A 12,907-nucleotide genomic window follows, 5' to 3' on the forward strand; every position below is an offset into this window, starting at 1 on the left:
CATTAAAAACGTACTTCGCCGCGAGCGTGGTCCGTGAGAATATAGTCAGACGTCTCCCCAAATGGCATCAACTTTCTTGAACAAAGGTCTGTGGCAACAAGGAGATCGATCGATCACTAATATTGCAAGGTGGCGCATTCATCCAATTTCCAATTTATCATAGCTTTCTATTAGATTTTTTTCTGTAAATGTTTTTATAGGTAATTCGTCGCATTTAAAAAAAATTATAGCTGAATTCTTCAAAGTACATAAGGCAGTATTTAAATGTGTGGCCTCATGTTTTAACGTGAGTTGTCGGAAATTATGCACGTTTATAAGAGGTGTAATATTTCAGGCATCATGATACTGCACGAAAGATGCACTGCGCAAATCTTTAAGCTTCATCAGCTAGAACGCCTGAAGCAATCAATTAAGTGCGTCGTATTTGACCTCAACTGACAGGAAATTGTTGCATAGTTTACGAGGTTTGAAGAAGTACTTTTCATTAATTTACTTATTCACTGATCTATTGATTTGTGAGAAGAAAGCAAATGAATTACGAAAGCAAAACTGGAGAATAAAGCAAAATTAGAACTGCATTATAGAAAGGTGTTTAACGGGTGAATTTTATGCACTTTAGGGCTACCAATATATTCGAATGCTTCCCCTGAGTTACTCCACAGAATACTGATATCATTTCTTACAGGCGAGTTTCGGAGCTTCAAACTTCATGCCTTAATTTTTTTCTTCTGATTTTGGGCATCTTTTGGATAGAATAATGATGACCTAAATCAAACATCAACTTCTGGGAAGTACATATATATACGTCGTTTTTCGTTTAGGTGCAACAAACATAATGAATATGACTGCAGTACATACCCAACAGAATGATTTCGACATTTTCATGTATTAAGATAGGAGCACCCCTTAACAGCAACCTTATTACTAAGCACATGGGAATGTATTTTCGTCAATCAATTTCCATTTATTTGGCGGGAAAAGGCTGCATATTAGCGTAGAACATGAAGAGCATTGTGGTTTCCCACACATTTTTTCTTACTTGAAGCACAAACCGCACCATCGCTACATCAGTGAAAAGCCACGTGTTTCAACATACTTGCCTAATTTCAGGCATTTTCCTTTGATAAAAGAATTCTCACGACTAATGACGCAGGCTCGCAAGCCCCTATACATTTCAAGTTTGGTAGTATTAACGTCATTCGACGTCATCGGTACATTATTTTCTACAAAAGTATCAAAATCGTTTAGATGGGTCTTATAGTCAAACGCTAACGTCTACATCTGGTTTCAGCTTGCTCAGAAACGTCTTGTCGTAGTTGTTGCAAGGGTGCTGTCAGTGAGGTACTTTTTCGACATGTGTTTAAGGAGGAGGGAAACGGTTAGTTGGGGGGCTCTTTATTGGCTCCATGTTGAACAATATAATCGAATCTTCTCGACATTTCTAAGCGTCTTGATTAAATTTCGATCACCATGTCGAATAATGGCACGCAGCCCTATCTTATCGAATATATATTAGCCTTTTTCTAACCTGTCGCTTAGTCACTTTTGTTGCGCGTGGTCAGCAAAATAAATTCTCGGGGCGCCGTTTTACATTGTTTCAGATACACTTCGAAGGGGAGGCCACGGACGGAGGCTTCGCATTGGACGACATTACCATGTACGAGGGGAACTGTGAAAGTAAGTTCTGCACCGTGCGCGTAAACTGAATTCCATTCGATTGGTTTTTCACGAACTATCGAGGTGACGCTAAACGCGCAGGTGCCTCACAGTTATATCTCTGCACTTGCACGCACTGTTCCAGCAGCACTCCGCGCAAAGCAAAAGCCGGAAATGACAGAACTTATACGAAAAGGGCAGAAAAATTGACGAGGCTGACACCGCTTGGCTACCCTGCACATTGGAGGAAGAGGAAAAGAAACGGAATTGAGGGGAAAGGGTACTAAAATGAGAGGGAGGGAGAGACAGAGAGGATAATTTATTAGAGTAAAGGCAAAGAAGTTGGTCTGAGAGAGTGTGGTGTGGCCCGCTGCACTGCGCCGGGAAAATAGGAAAAAAAGAAGAAAAACAAGAGTAATAAAAAATTGACACCGAGGACAGCAGGGAAGGTTATTAAAAAGGTAATTAGCTAATTTCGATTTATTTATCGTCCAAGCGATGCCAGCCTCTCTGAATAACCCAGCACGAGAACTAGAATTAGGCTATCTGCAACGGGCGATCTTTATTTTTTTTTTAAATTGTGTAAAGCCTAAAAATTACCACACCGTACACACTGACCATGTGACACAGTAGTTTACTTAGTCTAGCCCGGTGTTCATCGAGTATCCCGTATACCAGCCATTGCAGGAGACGTTGACGCCCTGTGGCCACACGTATAGCGGCCAAGATTGCAATTTCCGGCGATGTTTGCCTTCCAATTTCCGCCAGCGTGCTCCGCTCTGACACGGCAGTCTCAAAAAACGATGTTGCACGTTTCACTACGGCGTAGAAACCTGGGCCGCTTGGTCAGGCAAAGTTCAAATTCTGGAAGACCAGCGCTCAGGCTAAATACGCAGAGTGGCACACAGATGGCGGTGTGCGAGACACACAGGTCAATGCGCGTGTCACCCTTTGCACTTCGCCTCAGCTCTGGTCAAGTTGACGTGATTGTCGCAGAGTTTCGCACACCTGACATTGCTCACAGTTCGGGCTGTCCGCACGGCCTATATGACGGGCATAAGGAAGGTTCCCGGTGTGCAAGGAGACGCAAGGCACTCTAGCGTTTGGTAGTCAGTTGAAAACAATATTTGATTGCGCAGCGAGCATAATGAGAAAAAAAAAACCTAGTGAACGGGACAAAACGATAGTTTTGTTAGTTATGTACGTACTTCTCTCATGTACAAAACAAACTGATAAAATGAACACAGTGGAGATTAGAGAAGGTGTACGCTACATAACAGAATTGAGATGAAGACTGTATCGGGTGGTGCCGAGGCGAGACATGACCAGAGGCTCTAACCAAGGGGAGTGGAAAGCGTCCCCGTTTATTCAACAGCCGTGTATATATGCAGTGAGTGGGAGAGGCTGTGTTCCCTCGCCACCATGTGTCATGTGCGATAGAGATATCGGTCACGTCACACGTGTCGTAGATGCGAAGCCAGCGCTGCGCCAGATAGGATGCATAGATACGATACGAGGACGTCGTACTTACAGATATCTGAAATGTCTGTAAGCTATGAGTCATGGATTGGTCGTCAACTTGCGCTCATGAGAGAGCGATTTCTCCCATTCGGAAAGTTGCAAGCGAGGGAGCTTGGAAATCGCTGCCGAAGACAAAGCGAGCCGCTTACAGTCCTTGTGAGACATTTTCACAGAGTCAAGGAAAGGCAAAATGGAAAATGCTCGGTTCGGCCAACGAGTACCAACCGCTTTTATTACAGTAATGATATTGCTCCAATTCGGCCGCGAATATGAGTCCTTTAAGCACGTGATTTTCCTTTGACTTTTCTTCGGGCAATATTCTTTAAATATCTTTTTAACACGTTTCCGATCTTATCATGACTTGCGGTAGAGCCTATAGCTTTGATTGCGTGGTACCGTTTCACAAACCGTGGTAATATGTTTTTAGGACTCGCATCGCGAGAAATGCCGCCCATCTTTCTCTCTTTTACTTTGCAGCGCGGCCTCCTTCCGCCATCATCCCTGCTGCCTCGACGGACGTGTGAGCAGGCATTACACATCCGCCGGGCTTCAAGAGCGTCAGCATAAAAATAAGGTTTCACTATCGTCGCATAAAAACACCTTCATCTGGGCTGTCCGCCTCACTGTCTTACACTCGAGGCAAAAAAACACTGGACTGCCTGCTCCGTCAAACTGGCGGTGCCAAGGCACCAGGAAGTATAAACGGGAGGTCCTTTGACGTACTGCAGCAGATATTTTTTTATGCGTTGCATATTGCAATCACTCAGTTCAGCCCTTGGGCGCGGCCGGGCAGCCACCATTGGGGGTATGAGCCACCATAGTGGCTCATACCCCTACACTAGAGTTTTATGCGTTGCATATTGCAATCACTCAGTTCAGCCCTTGGGCGCGGCCGGGCAGCCACCATTGACCTTTAGCGCAACCACGTGACGTGACGTCACGACAGCCGGAGGAAAAGCTGGGCCCCAACACAATATGCAACGCATTCTTGGCTTATCCAAGCTAAGCCTGGCCACTTTTTTAGAACTCCCCGGCTTACGGAATACATTACGGTATGTTACAGCGGTGCTAAATCAACTCGAATTTTCGCACAGCACTAGCGCTGAAGAACATTTCGGACCGCACACATCGTCCTCGGTAGCACCGGGCTTCGAACTTCTTTTTTTGTATGAAGGCTATAGCTTCCCTCACCAAGCATTTTTCCGCGGTTTGGAGGAACGTGTGGATGGCGAACAAATAAAAGCAGTGCTTGCAAAACTAGTTTTGTTAGAAATAGTTAATCAACATTTGTATCTCGGCGTCCACTCACATCTCAGGTGCCCAGGCCCTGCGAAGAGCTGCACGGATTTCACATGTTTCTAAGTGCGTCTTCCAGAGGCGCAAGCTGTATACGCGCATTCAACTTGGTTGCAAAACTAAAGGGGGAAAAATATGAGGTCGAGCGAGAGTGAAATATTAGGGCTTCAAAAACGAAGAATTCGCCATTCGCAGAGAGAGCATAGCTTTTGTGGCTTAACAAAACTCGTCGTTGTGCTAGTTGGTGCGTAATGCTCAGGAAAACGATACGGCGCAAGAAAACAGACGAGCACGCGAGGTTGTGCACCACGGCCAAGCGCAAATGCGTGTCGCTATCCTCTCCAGCTTGCCTGTGTTTTTCTTGTTTTTTTTTTTTTGTGCGCAGTTTCCTTCCCCTGAATTGTCGACCCGGCATAAGGTGACGACAGGTTTAGGTTTGCACCTCACTCAATTTGCAATAACGTTGCTGTGCATGGCGCCCGCTAAAGTTATTTCCCTAACCAAATCACATTCTACGACAGCTTATAGTAGACCGAATCACTGTTTCGATTCAACAGCTTTGCCTCCTTTACCATACCTGCGCCCCCTCCTCCTATACTACGCAAGTGCTCGATGGTGGTAAAGGCTATTTAACGGCAACCCCGCGTTACCTCTCGCTGGACAGGTTAGGGATATGTGGGGAGTTTGACTGCGAGGAATTTACCGAGCAATTCACGGAAAACATTCGTGGTCGCGCTCTCGCGAGTGGTGGCAGTGGAAAAAAAAACGTGTCCGGCGTATACAATACTGTCTAATGCGAAATTTGAGCGCAGCTGAATACGTGTTATCATTTCGCGATATATTGAAGCAGATATTTTGAGGCCGAAACAGCCCCACCGACTGGCAGTGGGCCAGTGCCGTCGGCGCCTTCGCAGAGGGAGGGGCATTATGGGAACGCTAGTATACTGAGCGGCATCGGAGCCGTGGCTGCTCACTGGCTATGGTGTTGGGCTGCTGAGCACGAGGTCGCGGGATCGAATCCCGGCCACGGCGGCCGCATTTCGATGGAGGCTAAATGCGAAAACACCCGTGTACTTAGATTTAGGTGCACGTTAAGGAACCCCAGGTGGTCTCAATTTCCGGAGTCCTCCACTACGGCGTGCCTCATAATCAGGAAGTGGTCTTGGCACGTAAAACCCCATAATCTAATCTAGCTGTGGTACAAGACGACGACGAACGCGCGAGAAGTCGCACGAGCGTGTTCGCGCGGTTACGCCGAGGGACTACGACACTCAATCCAGCAACGGCCGCCGAAGACCTGTGCTCTAGAAAAAGAAAGGGGGGTGGTGTAGAGATTGCACTTGAGGAAGAAATGCCCGTAAGCGGCGGTATTTGTTGAAAAAGCACCATTGTGTGGCAACCAATCTTTAGACTTTTGCGAAGGAATTCGGTTCCGCATGCGACCCTGTGAAAAGTCATACAGGATGGGATATGGTCTTTTTAAACCATTGATAACAGAAGATGAAACACTGCAGCAAGTGAACACGCTCAAACAAACGTTATAAACGAACTAGCTGCCTCGGTGTCGCTTGGAACACTTGTTTTCCTACCACATGGTGAAAAAAAAAAGGAGGTTGCTGATTCTGGCGCAAGAAGACGCTTCGAATCTTGCAAGATCTCTTGTAGCGTAAGTGCTATTAGCCATTAGCCGGATGTCGTCGCTAATAATACGTTCAGCGACACAACTGGCTGAAATTATTTTCTGACAAGCAATCCCAGCGTAAGACGTTTTTGTGAATGCTACTGTCCAGGTCTCTTGCACAGTTTGTCGGCATAGAGTGACAGCTTTCTCGGCTCAGCGTTTACAGTTTGTCGGCATAGAGTGAAAGCTTTCTCGGCTCAGCGCGTCGTTGAGTGGTGGGCATGGCCAACGTATTCTCCTGCACGCTACAAATGTATCTGTTTAACGTTAGGAAAACAGGCGTGCGTCCCACCTCGGAACTAAATGTTCTGATCCATGATTTTTTTTTTTTTTTGCGTCGTATTCCTACTTCGCGCAGTTGGTGTAGCTGAACAGTCATGCATTCTCAAAACGCACGATTCAAAGTGCCAGAAGGGAGCGGTCATCGACGCATTCATCAATAAGTAAATAAATAAATAAATAAATAAATAAATAAAGTTATAGAGACAGAACGCTGTGCACTTTTCTGTCTTGTTCATTCTTCGTGAAGTACAGCCATACGAATGCCCGTTTTGCACCAATCAGCTTCCGTTGCACGAAATCGTTCAGTGAAATGGGAACAATGTTCGCTTAATAAATTTAGGCCAACGTCCAAGAACCGCGCTTGGTCAAAATAATCCGGAATCTCGTACTTCGACGTGCCTCATAATCAGACCGTTGCTTTGGTACGTAAAGCTCCAGGCCGTTTTTTTTTTTATTTCAAGCAGGGTTTGGGCACGGGCTAGTCGGTATTCCATTACATCACTGTAAGTGACGTGTTTCAAGGGCCACTCGAATCGACGATAAGCCTCGCTAGACACTAAAATGACTGGTTGCTCACGCGAAAGCGTCGTCGTGTGTTGCGATAAATAATTTACGAGAATACGCTCGTTCGGACCAGATACTGCTATGTCCACTCGCACTGAGACCAATCAGAACAGTGTAGAGTAGCCCACGAAAATAATATGTCTCACCTGCTGTCATGCTGGAAATTAAAGTGCAAACTTACCGGTTCCAATACGTAAATTGCAATATGTAGCGTAAAGCAATTGATTATGAAGCTAATTAGTGAATTTTTGGGAAGTAGTCGAATATGCGATTAGCATTCACGTGCTAGTAGGGTCCGCCTCTTCGAACCATCCGGCTCGAGGACGAGAATCACGCTATCTTCAACAGGCTGTATTTAACGTTCCGTAAAACTTGGAAACGATCGCGTGTACTGTTGCATACGTAGCTGATAAAACAAACTTTCAGATATCTTTTTTTTTGTAGGAGTGTATGTCGCCGTCGTCATGATACCGATACAAAAAATAAAGGAACTGATACAACTTCACGGTGTTGCGGTCAATAAGCAAGCATCTGCCGAAGCGCGTTACCTTTTAGGCTACACACTAAAAAAAAAAAAAAAAGAAAGAAAAGGAGTTTGTCTCATTTGGTGCATATTTTCTCCTCGAAATAAGAGTCGCCTTCTGTCTTGTTTGCGTTTCCTTTCTTTAAAGCCTTGCGCTCGCTGCTCCGCTTTCAAGAAAGCTGTGTCCCGTAGATATGCACAAGCCGTTCATTACGTGAAAGTACAGAGCAAAGAAAGATAAAGAATAGAAAGGCACCTAAGCTTCTTCTTCTTCTTCTTCTTCTTCTTCTTCTTCTTCTTATTATTATTATTATTATTATTATTATTATTAGTAGTAGTAGTAGTAGTAGTAGTAGTAGTAGTAGTAAATGAGTGCAACGATATTTTGACTCGTGCAGACAGGACACAAGAGTAGAGAAGTGGACAACACGAACACCGTGTTTGACTCCTCGTATAGGCCCCGACTACTCGACTGTTCCGACGTTCATTAAATATACGCACACTGTAGGGATAACAAAGTCATAGAAACACAAAAGGACACAAAAGGGAGTAGTCCACAAGTCTTACATCATTTTTAAGAGCGCAAAAGAACAACTATGAAAGTAAAGAGGTGGCACAAACGAAGATGGTAGACGCGGGACAAGCGCTGCTGTCAACTGCGTATATTCTTGCACCCTTACATCTCGTCATACAGGGACCAACTAGGCTCCCTGAAAGTCCTCATGATTTATCAAGTCGTGACACGAAAGCTACGGCTTCACAAGATTGATGACGTCTTTTTTTATATATTTGGGAACCAGATAACCGCATCTCGAAACTCGAACCCTGCTAAGTACATGTTGACGAACTTGAATCAGCCTTCGAACGATTCGCCTCAGATATGCGACATAAACTTGCGCATTTATCGAAACAATTGCGATTTGTGCAGTACATGTGTTTTCATTCAGCTTCGCCCTTGCACTTGAAAGTGTTCAGTATTACTAACTTAGATAGCCATATATGTAGCGACGACGGTTTGGTGGGTAACAATGCCCCAAAATATTCGATCGACAGAGTTCCATCAACACGCTGTCTCGTGATTTGACGTCTGGTAAAACGCTTTTGTCGGACCACATCTTATTGTGCGCGTGTCATTTTTACCGGTAATCCCCCTCGCAACTATAGTTAAGGGCCACCCCAAATGCCGCAAAGTTACGTCTTGGGTGCGACCACAACCTTCTGCTGCTACGCGCAGGTAATTCCTTCTCGCTTTCTTGGAACGTTTGGGCGAAGGACGAGGCACTTATCGTAGCGTTGACCAACAATAGCCGGGCTGGTCGTACGCTAATCTGTGCCCTCCGTGCTAATCTATTGCTGCTCCTTGCGCCCATTGGGTGGCATGATCCAAAAGAAAATGTTCTTTACTGGTTTGTCTTTCTGAAAAAAAAAGAGGGGGAGGAGCAAATTATCTTCCCTCGACCTCTCCCCCCTACCCCCACTAAACGCACACACACACACTTGGTATCGCTACTGCACGGTATCGAGCGGAAGGCATCACTACAAGAGTGCTGCCCTGGGAGGCTGTTGTGAGTATCGTCGAATTCCACCATATTGTAAGGCTCTGTAATGGCGAAATTTCGAGGCAGTCAGAGTGCGCCACATGGCAGCACTCTTGAGCCAGACAGAGTCATAGGCATATTTACCGGAGAGAGGGGGGAGGAGGGGCGCGGAGGCCCTTGCCCCCAACTGTCAGATGTTGAGGTGCAAACTGTGCAATTTGTCCCCGTCCCCCTCCTGCCTGAACACTTCAAAATTCTACACAACCACCAACCAACTGCCGAGTCCACGTTTTCCTTCTCTGTACAGTGGCCACGTAAGTATACCGCTTTTCTATATAACGTATCCCCTGCTTTGCCAACGAGGATTGCCTTGCAGTGCTTCTCCGCGTCGCTATGTAGCGGACGAAGCGCGGGATGCGCCATACACCTTCGCATTGCTGAGAAGGCTGCCCGCTGGCAGTTCTCGCCATAACACACTTCAGCTTGCGCTGCTTGCATCGTGCCCAGTTTTTTCTCTTTTTTTGAGACCACCTAATCATATTTCGAAACGCAAGATCATTTTGCTATAGTTACCTTAAGGCCGAGGGGAAGGGTCGGGATAAGGTATTATAATCAGCCGCGCACAGCGATTGCACGCATTGCGGCATGACGTCATTGCATTATGAAATATATAACAAAGCTTTTGAATGAAAGTCCAGAGATAGTCGGCATAGCGTTGCACTCTCAGTTTCTTATCGCCGTCAAAAATCGAACAAAGCCTGTTGCAGTTCTGTCGGTGTCTGCCCGTTTCAATTTTAGGCTGTTTCTGCAGGAGAGTTAATTACACTGCAGTACATGTTCCCTGGAAGGAGCGAGCACATCAGAAATTTCAGGTTTTTACGAAATCGGGACACTTATCGGCTGACTTACAAAGAAAAGTTTGAACGGTGTAGGTTGCTTCTGTGCTTTGGAAGTAATTACCGAACCGTATAACCTTCTCCCGTGCAATTTTTGCGTGTCAGTCGAGGCATTCACTTGCTTTCCCCCCCAGTTTCCTAGGTAAAATAAGCGGGAGACGCGGTGTTTACATTTCGTCGAAGTAGCAAGCATGTTCTGAGTGACGAGCTATATGGGTTTGAATCGTTGTAGGTTTGTTACAGGCTTTGTAAAAACTTACTTCGAGAGTTTCAGGGCGTCATACTGGCGCGGTTATGAAATGTTTACCAGACTAATAAAACAACTGCACAAGTTGCGAGCATCAAGTTCTGCTAAAACAGGTAAAATCATAATGTTAATAATTACGAAACTTCCATATTACTGCTTTCGATATAACCGTTGCAAATAATTAATGAACTCTCGTTTCTTCCCCCATTTTCGAGCGTCACACGAGCCTCGTAGTTTGTATTGTCAGTGTTCTCGGTGAATAATTAAACAGGGCACCTTGTTTATATTTGGATAAAATAAGGGCACGTTATGATTAACGTCTAGGCAATGTTTCAAATGCGTGGGTTAAATGCGCCTTTAGCGATACATCACGTATGCAAGTACCGGTGCGTCTGAGTGTGTTTTACACTCCGTTTCATACATCAGGTGCAACGCCGTGCAGGGTAGAGATACTTTTTTCATCGGCTGCGTTCGCACTTAGAAATAGTTCGGTGTTTCTTGACCCGATCTTAGTGAAAATGTTCTTTATATAAGCTCCGTTCTGAGTGAAAAAAAAAAAGGAAATTTACCCTTAGAAACAGTTCATGTACTTATACGGCGGCTAACACGTTGTTTCAAATTAATTTGTTTTTCCTTATTTTTTATTGCCGCCCGTCGCGGCAGCCTCACCTGCACCCTCGCGCGAGTAAACACCGCTGACGGGCAGCGAAGCATAGACGGAAACGCGCGGAGTGATACATTTCGGTGACCGGACTTCTTGCGTAGCTTCCACGGCGTTGCGCCTGGTGTATGAAATGGAGTATAGCAGCGGCGTAAAACTTAGACCGCTGCTCTGGCGCAACAACTACAACCGAGGTCGAATTGTGCGAACATGATGGAAGTTCTACGCCACGATATTGTGCACTTTTGAATGCGTGTTGATCAAATACAGTTTCTGCAAAATAATATATATATATATATATATATATATATATATATATATATATATATATATATATATATATATATATATATATGTATATTCTTAAGCAAGTATTCCAAAGGGTCATGCTACCGTTATCAGCTACGGTTCCCAATGTCCCAAGATAACTCTGCGTTTCAGATACTATATCTACTTGGAAGGAGCTGCATCCTAAGCGCAATCTGTCGTGAAATTTTAACGTGTCTGGTTCACTTAGAAGAAGAGTAACGAGCATTTATGGAACCGTCCTTGTTATGCGTGATATATAGAGGGTTAACGTGGTATCATCAATTAACTAAACGAGGCCGCTGCTTTATGTTTGGTGAAAGTACAGACAAGGTAATCGGTGATGTGTAGATAGAGTTCAAATTGGGTGTGTAATTAGAGCTTTGGCAACATATTACGATGTAAGAAGAGCCCCAGAGCGTTATGAATGCGTCTATCAATGCCTCCGAGGTCGAATTTAGTGATAATTGGTGTAACGCTATGGAATATCTCGGTGCGAAATGAAAAAGAACGCGTGTGACATGGCCACTGTTTCCAGATTTCCCGACATTGCTGAAGGTTACTGCCGGTTTATATTTCGCGGAAAGGGGAGCGGGCATTATGTGACAAGATTTTGAAGTTCTTGGTCTACAGTTAAGAGCTAGCCCTCGGTCGTTTTTCTTATTTCCATGCTTTATATGACGTTCGCGGTCGGTTTCTTCAATGTCCTCGGTGAACCGAACCAGGTGTCCCGCTTACATATCCCGAAAATAAGAGGCGCGTTACGGGTAATGTGTAGGTAAGGATCAAATTGATGTGTCAAATTACGACATTACAGGCAATTTACGCATGCAAGCGGTCCAGAGCTTTATCAATGTGTTTTACGAACAAAGAATTTATTCCGCTGCTCTGAGACAACTGTGAAAGCAACCGAGATCAAAGAAAGCGAAAACGTGTGTGTGTGGAGCGAGGAACGAGGATGAGGAGGAAAACACTATGGACAATGTTCTGGTTAAGTAAAATAATTGGTTGGCAATTTCCGGCGCTCAAAAGACGAATTCCTGGCAATACGCATGCTCGAAAGCGTTCCATGCGGGCGGTTTCAAATGGCAAACTCATACACGGGCGACATATTAAAGTACTTGGTATGACCTACCGCTGTGGCTTAGCGGCTATGGTGTTGCATTGCTAAGCACGAGGTCGCGGGTTCAAATCCCGGCCACCGGCGGCAGCGTTGCCATGGTGGCAAAATGCGAACATGCCCGTGCATTAGGGGCATGTGAAAGGTCACCCTAGTACTCAAAATTCATCCGGGGTCTCTCACCCCGGCGCACCTCATAATCAAGTCATGGTTTCTAGCACGTAAAATAAACAATGAAGTGTGTGTGTTTTAATTACGGGAAAACGAAAGTCTAGCTTATTTCAACTCCTCGAAAGGCAAAGCTTCGCTGGAAAGTGCGCTGTAATTCTGCAAGGTTGCTCCTATCTGCTGTTTCTCTTGTCAGTATTGCACGTGTTTTATGTTTATTGTACCTTGTTGTGTAAGCATCAATACTATTGCCTTAACTAGCGATAAATTTGTGCGATAATTGACTTAAACACCAAATGCTATTTTTTTAAATATTAAAACTGTTTTTAGCTAATGTGTATCTTTAAATTGGTTGTGCTACGATGCGGGGCCATGCAGGGACCTATGTCAAGCACTTTTGGCCTTTTGTCCCTGCATCATCTTCTGATTTTGTTTAATTTCAAGGAAC

At 45.0% G+C, this 12,907-nt stretch overlaps 1 protein-coding gene across 1 annotated transcript in view; it reads left to right on the forward strand.

Annotated features, from left to right (window-relative positions):
* LOC126517998 (MAM and LDL-receptor class A domain-containing protein 1-like) overlaps positions 1-3,787 on the forward strand; it is a 48,511-nt gene extending 44,724 nt beyond the window's left edge. Inside the window, exons 18-19 of the mRNA XM_050167838.3 lie at positions 1,602-1,677; positions 3,655-3,787. Of these exons, the coding sequence (XP_050023795.2) occupies positions 1,602-1,677; positions 3,655-3,701 (123 nt within the window). The 3' untranslated portion in view covers positions 3,702-3,787. The remainder of the gene's footprint in view (positions 1-1,601; positions 1,678-3,654) is intronic.
* Positions 3,788-12,907: the final 9,120 nt, after the last annotated feature.

This window comes from Dermacentor andersoni, chromosome 11, assembly GCF_023375885.2.
Source record: "Dermacentor andersoni chromosome 11, qqDerAnde1_hic_scaffold, whole genome shotgun sequence".
NCBI lineage: Eukaryota > Metazoa > Arthropoda > Arachnida > Ixodida > Ixodidae > Dermacentor > Dermacentor andersoni.